Below are 10,561 nucleotides of genomic sequence, written 5' to 3' on the forward strand. Positions count from 1 at the left end.
ATATTGAAATGTTGAGATTTTGGTGAAACATTATTTGCGAAATGATATTGTTCATGAAGTATGAAGAGTGATTGTTTTCAATTGAAAAATGAATATTTTATTTGTTTATTGTTGTTTTGAAAATTGTTCATGTATTGGTGTTGCTTTGTTGAGAACTTGACATAGCTAAATAAGTGGTTTTATATCGACTCAGGCAAATGATTGAAGCGAGGCTAGTTGCGGTGAAACCTAGTATGGGCTTAGTCTTTGACTAACCCATACTCTGAAATGTAATTCGAGGCTAGTTACGATTAAGCCTAGTAAAGGATTGGTCTATGACTAACCTTTACTTTGTGAATTTGAATTCTCTACGGCCATGAACAATAAGTTTTGAGATGATTGAATATTTATTTTCTTGAATTAAAAATATATTTTGAAAATGTCATTTTAAAATTCTTAAACTGATAATATAGCCGGCCTGACCTATCCTACACATTTCAATCGTGTAGAAAAATAATCAAGACTTTCGGAGGAGGAATAAAAGAGGATGTGGCCTTGGACATGGAGGCGATAGAATTTTACTTTTGTTAAGGTTGTTTAATCTTGAGGTATTGTAAGAATAAGAAGAATATTTAATATTTTAAGGGAGTACTTATTTAATTTTATTCGATAAGGCTTACAGTGGATCAAAGGTCACGAGATTGACTTTTGGTCAATTTATCATGCAACGTGACACCTTAAAAGAGGGGTGTTACAGTATCCAATGTCTCGGCATTTGCACAGGCTGAATGACACTCACTCTTGTTGTTTGAACGACATTAACATTTTTTTTTACTCACTCTTTTTTTTTTGCATTATTTTAATTAGAAATAATGTACATGCACATGGATTGATCCTTGGTATATTTTATGTATGAATTGTCAATTTTAACATATGTGTTACTTGATTCAATTTTCTGTTTGGATTGAATTATGAAATAACTAACCTAGTTAAGTTAGGACTCATTAAGGTGGTAATTTTATGATTTGGAGTATTGTGTATTAAATTCATGTATTGACTAACCCAAATTTGTGCTCCAAATTTTGAATTGTGCAATGAGTCATATTTTAAAAAATATAAATATATATTACACATAATACCATTAACATATAATTGATAAGTTTCTAAATAAGCATCTACCACATCTTGGTTTCTATCATAACTCTCTAATCCATGTGAACTTTCTGCAGTTGAAGGACTCGAATCATCATCGATGTTTATGAATTTTTTGCATTATTTTTAACTCTCAACCAAATGTTGTGAAGTGTGGTGCATGCAACCACAATATGAACTTGAGTTTCAAAAGAAAAGAATGTATGAAATCCAAAATATTCTCTTTTTATGAAAAAGAATGCACATAACCCAAAATATTCTATTTTTTCTTGATCACTCCAAAAATCATCCCAATCACAATGAGTATTATATACACCTCATATTTTACTAAATACACCACAATCTTAATAAACTCCAGCTAAAAATATGACATTATACCCTTTTTTGTGTTTTTTGAAAAAAAAAAAAGCAAACTGCACCCCAAAATCCTAAAGAATATATACCATCCATAGCTCAAAACCACTGCCAGCCACCAAAAGCTTCGGCCCAATCCTTGAATCCTTACCAATAGCATACGAAAGTAATGAAACTTGACTAATATCAGCACCAATTGCCTCGCAGAGTGCTGACGTGGTGTTTACAGAGATAGGGGCGAAGCTAGGATTTTACACAAAGGGGGGCAAAAAATCTTACGGGGGTTTGGGGGTAGTGCCCCCGATTTTTTTTGGGGATTATTTACAGAAAAACATAGCTGAAAATGCTTATTCTGTAGTCGTCATGGAAATATGAAGAGTTTAACACTAAACAAATCAATCTCTCAATCATATAATAGTTATTTGAATTTCTTGATATAATAATTTCCAACTGTGATATAATTTGCCTGATTGTGTACTTTGTAGTAGGGCTGTTATTGGTACGGTTACCGTTACCAAACACGGAATACCGTTACCATACCAATTCTTTCGGTAACTCAAAAAATGTTACCGTTACCATTACCGGAAGAGTCGGTATACCGATGGTCGGTATACCGATCGATCGGTAATGGTAAGTCGGTAATTGGTAAATTTACCAATTCTTAAAACCTATTTAAAAAAGAGAAGAAAAAAAATGTATCAAGTAGCATTGTGCTTAATAGTCATTGTATGAGACTACAACACTTTCATCTTGCCTACAATATCAATAATAAAAATGATAGGTTAATGAGAAGGATCATTGTGCTACATGTGAATAAGAGAAAATACCTATCAATCGGAGAAAAAATGAAAGGAGAATTCACATAACATTATTCCAACAATCTATAACGGAAAATCTTTCATTTCATTAATTTCTAATATTTTTAGTATCCGAAGTGTTTTAAACTCCATAGCAAGAAAGCTAAAAGAAATAAGATAAATAAAGATAAAAGACCATAATGAAAGGGAGAAGAAAAGCATGTAATCAATACCAACAAAACATTTTGTTATGTAACAAACACTGCTTTAAAGTTAATGAAATTGCTAAGAGTGATATATAAATGATAACCCTAAAAATAATCAATGGTCTAGATTAAATTAGATCAATCTAATGGTCATGATTAAATAAAACTAAAACTAAAAATAATATTAATATATATTTAATATATATGTCGGTAATCGGGAAATTTACCGGTTTTGAACTTTGCTTACCGTTACCATTACCGAAATCATCGGTAAATTTACCGTACCGAACAATTGGTAACGGTATACCAATCTTTTGCTATTTTCGGTAACCAATTCGTCGGTAATGGTATACCAGTGGATAATTTACCATACCAGTAACAGCCCTACTTTGTAGAGAGAAAAAAAGTAGGGTTAGGCTTTGATGTTGTAGTTTTAAGGGGACAAAATTGAGTGGGTCTGAAACTTCATACTTTGGATATTTGAAACTTCATACTTTGGATATTTTGCAAAGATGTCAAAGTAGATTTTGATTTTGGCCTTATAGTTTTAAAGGTAAGTTTAATGACTTTGGAATAAAAAAAAAGTTTAATGGAATAGATTTGGAAAGATATTTTTTAAAGGGGGCAAGATTAAGAACAGATAGCATATAGGATAGTTTTAAAAAAATAAGGGGGCAAAGTAGAAAATCTTAGTACTATAAAGGTATTTTTTAAAAAACTAAGGGGGGCAAAGTAGAAAATCTTGGTAATATAAGGGCATTTTTCAAAAAACTAAGGGGGGCAATTGCCCCCTTTGTGTCAATGTGCATCCGCCCTTGGACAGAGGAGGGATATAGTGCCTGTTTGACACAGCAGAAGTGGCAGCGGATCCGCTAATGGATCCGCTTCCGCCTTCCGCTGTGCCAAACAGCACAGCGGAGCCAACGGATCCGCTGGTTCCTGGCCAGCGGATCTGCTGGCGCAAAAGAAGCTCCCTAAGGGAGTTTTTTTGCGTTTCCTCTGTGCTGTAATTTTTGTTTTTTTTTAATTTTTTATTATTTAATGATTTAAATGTAAGTATATTTTAATAAAAAGTATAAATTAATTAAAAATACAATAAATGTAACAAAATTTATTTGATTAATTAAAAAATAAAATAAATGTAAGTTTAATTAATTTGATTAATTAAAAAATACTTAAAACTAATTTTAAATATTTAATTTAATTTGATTAATTAAATTAATACTTAAAATTAATTTTAATAAGAACTATATTTATTAGATTAATTTTGATAAAAAAATAAAAATTAATATTATAGTACTTTATTTCAACAATTTTTCCGCTAGCGTCAGTTTTTAGTTCACCAAACACCTCACAGCATATTTCACAGCTTAAAGCTCAACATATTTTTCACAGCATTTCCGCTAGCATTGAAAATCAAGATTTCCGCTGTGCCAAACGGAGCAAGAAGGCAAGAAGGCAATAAGAGAAGTCATCAAGTACCTTTTAACCCCAAAGCCAAATTGTTGTCTAAAAGTGGTTCTTTCCGTTCCTTATTTCCAACTCCAAAATTGATACTTTCTTCGAGCAGAGTAGTGAAGACCTAAACAAGGAGGATTACTATAAGATCGCGATCATGAGGAGAAATAGGGAGTTAGGGATTCGGGCTTTTGTTGATCAGTAAGTTCTATGTACATCTCTGTAATTCTAGATGTGTGTTTTAGGTACTGGGACTCTGTCCATGGTGGGCCTAGGAAGGGTGTCAGAGATAGGGGCTCTGTTCAGAAGCGCTAGAAAGAAGTTACAGCTACATGTTGCGATGTTGGCGACGGCTTTGGCCCGGGTCTCTGTCGTGATTCTCCATTAGAGTTGTTGGAGGTCATTATCGAAAGTAAGTGAAGAAAAAAAAAGGAGAGGAGTTAGGGCTGAAGCTGAGAATCGGTAGGGACACTAGTGAGTTTAAAATCGAGTATTTTGATAAGATTTTGGAGTGTACTTAGTAACTCATGAGATAAATATAACACTTGTCCTCAATCAAACTTCCAAGAAAAGAATGCGCACAATTGAGTATTTCACGTGGTCCAGTTGTTCGATATCCATTTTTAAAACCTGACAAATGATATATGTTATCTTTATATGGTGCGAGATAACCGATCTTATTCGGATAATTTGCATCAACTAAATAGTATATGCCTCCACAATTTGGAGACAAATATATACAAAGCAATATGACATTGATCATCCAACTTAGAAAATGAAGAAAATGAATGGAAACCTATTGGAGGCCTTGTAAAATTTAACGTTGCATTGGTTAAAGCAGGTTGGAAGACTCATGCATCATGCGCAGATCCCTCCCAAACAATAGAAACAAAGCTATACAACATATCAAAATCACAAGCTGACATCACATTTTGTTGCATATAATTAATTTCTTTTCTCCTAATATAAACCATCAATGAAAATGTTCAAGCATTCTTCAATTATTGATGCGATCAAGAAGGAACAGCTAAAACAAAGAAAAGGAGATAATTAAAAAGCAAGTTAATAAACGCTTTTGGATTCCAATTAAAAATTGTGGAAATTAAAAAAGATAATATATACACAAATCTCTTTCGATTCTCCAAACCGAATTTTCAGTTAAAAGTATGGCAGGAGAGAAATTCAATGGTGGTGATTCATTCTTTGACAGCGAGTCTCTGGGACTCCAACGAGTCATATCTGGCTCCCATCATCATCATCACCTTGAACTCTTCAAAATCGATCATGCCGTCTCCGTCGCTGTCCACGCCGCTGATCATCTTCCGGCACTCAGCGATCGAGCACTCATCTCCGAGTCGGCTCATCACCTTATGCAGCTCCTCCGCAGTTATCGAACCGTTCCCGTCGATGTCGTAGACGGCGAAGGCATCCTTGAGGTTCTCCAAGGCCTCGTCGTTGTCGATTCCCTTGGTGTTTAGCTCCACGAACTCGTTGAAGTCAATATAGCCATCACCGTCTGCGTCGATCTCCTTGATCATCTTCTGCAACTCCTCCTCCGTCGCCGACTGCCCTAGGCTCGACATAATGGATCCGAGCTCAGCTGACGAGATCTTTCCGTCACCATTGACGTCAAATTTCCTGAAAACAACCTCTATCTCGTCGATATGAGATTTCTGCCTGGGCTCTCTCGTTGTCGGGGACAGCGATCCGTTCGGACTCTCGTGATTGGAAGAGGAAGTGCTGTTGGTCCCTTTCTTCTTGCGATGAAAGAGAGCGCCGAAGCCCATTGTTTTCAATTTCTGGATCCAATGTAGAAAGAACCGGAGATATTCAAATGACGAAATTTGAGAAGGAAAAGGAAGAGAAAATAGAGAGGTTGAGGGAAACAAGTATTGTTATGTAACTGAATCTCTCTGTTTTTATTTTGTTATTTTTAATTATTACTATTTTTGTTAGGTATATTGTTTTTATTCCGTTTATTCTTTTTTATTATTTATTTCTAGAATTACTTCACATCGTAAAAATAGAATTTGGTGCTGATTTTTTTTTTTTTTTTGATAAAAGCATGCTGAATCTGTTTATTCCAGTTTTAGTGAAACTGAAAAGTTTTGATTTTTTTTAAAAAAAAAATAGGAAATCTGAAAAAACTTAACCGACTTAAATTTCTGTTTAGATTCGATTAGGAAAAATAATTATATATTAATTTTTAAATTGTAGATTTCAACATTCTTATTGTGGCGGCGAAACTATGGGAATTTAAATAAATAGGGTATATATATATATTTTCCTTTTTGTTGTACATTTTATAAATTATTTTTACCTAAAAAAAATATTTAAATTTAAAATATAGAAGAAAAGACGTCGCCACTATAAAATTCAAGAAAGGATCACGTGGAATCCAATGATATTTTATGTAATGATATTTTATTAATGGGCCTAGTTTGTAGTTTCCACTCTCACAAAAAGTTCTCTTATAATATGAGACGCCAATTAGCTTAACTGACACAATTCCTGAGTCGTGCGGAGTTGCGAACCACTCGTTCACGAGAAATGGGATGGGGAACGGACTAAAGCTCTGTGCCTTTCTGATAAGTATTTGGTCTGCCAACGTTTGTTTGTTTGTTTTTTTTAAAATAAGAAAGTATGATTTTATTCAATGGCAGAAGAGACAAGAGGGGCAAAAGAGCCACAAAACCAACTACGACACTAGCCAGGTGAAAGAAAGACCACGAAAGAAAAAGACAATAATCCCAGGAGCACCAATTGGCTCACAATAACACAAAAAAAAAAAAAACACGAAGCATCTTTAATAGGCAAACTGAAGAAAAAGCCCGCAAAAAGATTGACCTCAACTGCCGCCCGGCCCACCCACCCCACTAACTCTCATCACTGACTGATCCAAGCAACTAATAACTCTTTCATGTGAGCAACTTGTTTGGCAAGGTTGTCTGCCACTGAGTTGGACTCCCTCCAAACATGTTTGAAGTCGATATTTGACAGCAGAGCACATATATATGTTTCTTATGGTAGTCCAAATAGCTCAAATCTAGGTGGTAGTACGACTCAGCTGATGATTGTACAAGTGAGAGAAAATTGAAATTCAAAAACTTTCATTCTCTTATTTCACACAGAGTCAGAGACCCTTACTCTCTCTCTCTTATTTTCACTGTGAAAACAAAAATCAATCATCCGACCACCGATCATAGCCGTCGACACACCGATTTTATTTTTTCAATATGGACTAAGAACAATGTAATTAATAATTATAGTGATTTATATTAACAAAATAACATATTCCATTGATTTTATCAATGGATTTGGGCTATTCCATTAATAAAATCGATGGATTGGGGATATTCCATTGATTTTATTAGCCAAAATGATATGTCCATAATTTTCTCTTCCATAAACTTACATAATCTATGTAGCTGTACAACTCAGCATGCCACATAGATATCCAATTAAATAACCAAATTACCAATTAAATAAAAGATATAATTAATTCTAGAATTCTCGTTTCTCTCTCATCTAGGGTTTTTTTTTGTCGTTTACTCCTATTTCTATTCGTCATTCTCTCTGTCGCCAACCTGCAAACCAACCTGCGAACTAGGTTTTGCTCCTTTGAAGCTTCAGAAACAATCAATGGCGCTCTGTCTTTGTATACGTGTTTGATCTACGAGTTTACGGTGGTGTTCAAAGCTGCCTCTTTCGTGTTGTTTGGTGCCTTTGGTTTCAAAAAACAATCAATCGCACATAACTGAAGATGCAGACATTCAATGCTTCGTTTAGGTTAGTTTGCATTAGTTTAGGAGTTCTATGAATGAATGCAAGGCTATTTCGTGTATGAACTTATGTACAATTATTTTTGATTTTGATATGGCATACGATTTTTTTCCTTGTTGCTATGATGCTTAGATCTCACAAATGCAATTGTTTGTAGGTTTTTAATTTTGGTATTTCTTTACTTTTTATGTGGATGAGTGGTGAATGTAGTTTGTCACTATGTTTACAGTGGCTTATTACACTGTTGAATTATTAATTATATTATCTTAGTGCTTAATTACATTTTGCAGTACTCAGTATAAATAAATGACAGTTTTGCCGATGATCGGGATGTTATTTGATTATATGGATGACTTGTGCAATTTTTACAAGGATTTTGGTCAACACAATGGGTTCTCTGTTAAGAGGAGATCCATAAGTAAGGATAGTAGTGGGATGTACAAATATTTGGTATTTACATGTGGAAGGTCTGAAAAATTTTATGGTCATTCGAAGAATTCTTTTTGTCATCTTGCATTCTCTAAGAATGAATGTAAGGCTAGGATTGTTGGACTACTTTCTGCTGATGGTAAATGGGAGATAACTCAGTTTAACAATAATCACAATCACAAATTGAGTCCAAGCCAATCAAGATATTTTAAGTGCAATAGAGAAACTAACCCATGCGTGAAAAGGCAGCTGGAGATTAATGATATTGCAAGGATTAGGCCGAACAAGAGTCATAATACTTGTGTCATTGGAGTTGGTGGTCATGAAAATTTACCATTTCTTGAGAGAGATACTCGTAACCTTATTTCTAAAGTAAGGAGTATGCGTCTTGGTGAAGGTGATGCTGTTGCAGTTCAAAATTATTTCCTTAAAATGCAATCTAACAACGAGGGGTTTTTTTTTGATTGATTGGGATGATGATGGGAGATTGAAGAGTGTTTTCTAGGCCGATCCATATAGCAGGGCAGTATACAAAGAATTTGGTGATGTTGTGACGTTTGATACGACATATCTCACCAACAAGTGACATGCCATTTGCTCCATTTGTTGGTGTTAACCACCATGGTCATTCTATACTTCTCGGTTGTGGTCTCATATCTTCGGAAGATACAAAAATATTTGTTTGGTTATTCAAGACATAGCTAACTTGTATGGGAGGTGTTGCTCCTCAAGGTATAATAACTGACCAAGATAGGACAATGAAAAATGCTATAAGAGTTGTATTCCCAGATACCAAACATAGATTGTGCCTATGGTATATAATGAAGAAAGTGCCAGAGAAGTTGGGTTTTGACATAGAATATGATGGCATAAGACGGTTGTTGGCTGGAGCCGTCTACGATTCTCAGAGCATATACGAATTCGAAGGTGGATAGCACAATATAATTAAATAATATTCAGTGTAATTAATTATCCTATCAGTGCAATTAAATATTGTAATGTAGTTGAAGTTTTTTATTTTGCAAAATAATTGTAACTAAGTATTTGCTATTTGTTTTGCAGATTCTTGGCATATGTTGATGTCATTTTATCAGTTGGAATGTAATGTTTGGTTGTCTTCTTTGTATGCCGAAAGGGAGTTGTGGGTACCTATCTTTGTGAAGAAATATTTTTGGGCTGGAATGTCTACAACAAGGCGAAGCGATAGCATCAATGCATTTTTAATGGATACGTGAATTTGAAGACGATATTGAAAAAATTTGTGGTGCAATACAATAATGCTCTTAGGAAAAATATTGAGAAGAAAAGTCAAGCTAATTTTGATTCCTTCCATAAGCAACTATCTTGTGCTACATTCTACGATATGGAGAAGCAGATTCAAAAACTATATACTGCATGAAAGTTTTTGGAGTTTCAAAAAGAATTGACTGGAATGATGTATTGTGGATTTAAATCAATTGACAGAAGGGAATACTTGATTCATTACGTATTATATGAAGATGTTGTCTTTGGTGAAGGTGGTAAGAAGAAGGTTATGTTTGATGTGATGTATGATGGTGAGGACGTTAGTTGTTCATGTTTGGGTTTCGAGTTTAGGGGAATTGTTTGCAGGCATGCGCTAGCTGTGTTTATTTCTAGGGATATTTTTATACTCCCAGATAAATACGTGCTTACGCGATGGAGGAAAGATGTAAGGAGGTGTCATTCACGTGTGAAGATTAATTATGATGGTTGGACATTATCCAATGAACAACGCCATTATGATGATACGTGCAGATCTTTTTCTCGGTTGGCTGATGTGGCTACTGACAATGAAGGTTATTTTGTCAATATAATGCAGTGGATTGAAGTTTCATTGAAGAATATGACACACCAAATTCAGATGCGTAATTGGTCACGGGATCCTCTAATTCAAATGATCCAATGGTCAAAAGAGTGAAAGGATGTCCACGTAGTGTAATGAAGCGGAGGATATTCAAAAGGAGGAGCACGAGGAGTAGTAGTGGTGTTGCTGGATTATCAAGAACAAATGATATTTCAGAGTTTTGAGAATTTAATCAATTGGTGTTATGTAATTTTTTTAGACATTGGATTTGTTGTTATTGAGTTTATAAGTTGTATTAATTATTAATTCTGGGAATGAGTTTGAAAATTTTTAGTAATTTGTGTGGGGTTTCATTAAATGCATCTTTGCAATTTGTTCCAGGTGTCAAATACATTAATTCAATATTGGCCAAATGTCACACAAACCCCCTATGGTTAGGGCCGTGTTGTGCTAATTATATACATATAATTGCGCACCCTTTACATGGTATTTTATGGTTCTTAGAGTGAATTGAGGATCGATATTGCCTAAGAATTGTATATTTGCACATTGCAAGTGCCTAGGAGCATATCGGATGA

General features: G+C 34.4%; 2 protein-coding genes across 2 annotated transcripts; one reads left to right on the forward strand and one right to left on the reverse strand.

Moving 5' to 3' along the window:
- Nucleotides 1-5,007: 5,007 nt before the first annotated feature.
- Nucleotides 5,008-5,880, reverse strand: LOC120013769 (probable calcium-binding protein CML25). Its single transcript, XM_038865701.1, has one exon. It carries the CDS (start codon nucleotides 5,731-5,733, stop codon nucleotides 5,143-5,145), a length of 591 nt encoding a protein of 196 aa, XP_038721629.1. The 5' UTR covers nucleotides 5,734-5,880; the 3' UTR covers nucleotides 5,008-5,142.
- Nucleotides 5,881-8,035: 2,155 nt separating this feature from the next.
- LOC120012483 (protein FAR-RED IMPAIRED RESPONSE 1-like) lies at nucleotides 8,036-8,744 on the forward strand. Its single transcript, XM_038863905.1, has 2 exons — nucleotides 8,036-8,569; nucleotides 8,664-8,744. Exons 1-2 carry the CDS (start codon nucleotides 8,036-8,038, stop codon nucleotides 8,742-8,744), a joined length of 615 nt encoding a protein of 204 aa, XP_038719833.1.
- The last annotated feature ends 1,817 nt before the right edge of the window (nucleotides 8,745-10,561 follow it).

The sequence above is a fragment of the Tripterygium wilfordii genome, chromosome 13 (genome assembly GCF_013401445.1).
Source record: "Tripterygium wilfordii isolate XIE 37 chromosome 13, ASM1340144v1, whole genome shotgun sequence".
Classification (NCBI taxonomy): Eukaryota; Viridiplantae; Streptophyta; class Magnoliopsida; order Celastrales; family Celastraceae; genus Tripterygium; species Tripterygium wilfordii.

Coding starts and splice junctions, on each gene's coding strand:
- LOC120013769 (XM_038865701.1), bottom strand. CDS start 5,733: ATGGGCTTCGGCGCTCTCTTTCATCGCAAGAAGAAAGGGACCAACAGC.
- LOC120012483 (XM_038863905.1), top strand. CDS start 8,036: ATGACAGTTTTGCCGATGATCGGGATGTTATTTGATTATATGGATGAC. Junction 8,570..8,663: donor GTGAAGGTGATGCTGTTGCA/GTTCAAAATTAT, acceptor AGTGTTTTCTAG/GCCGATCCATATAGCAGGGC.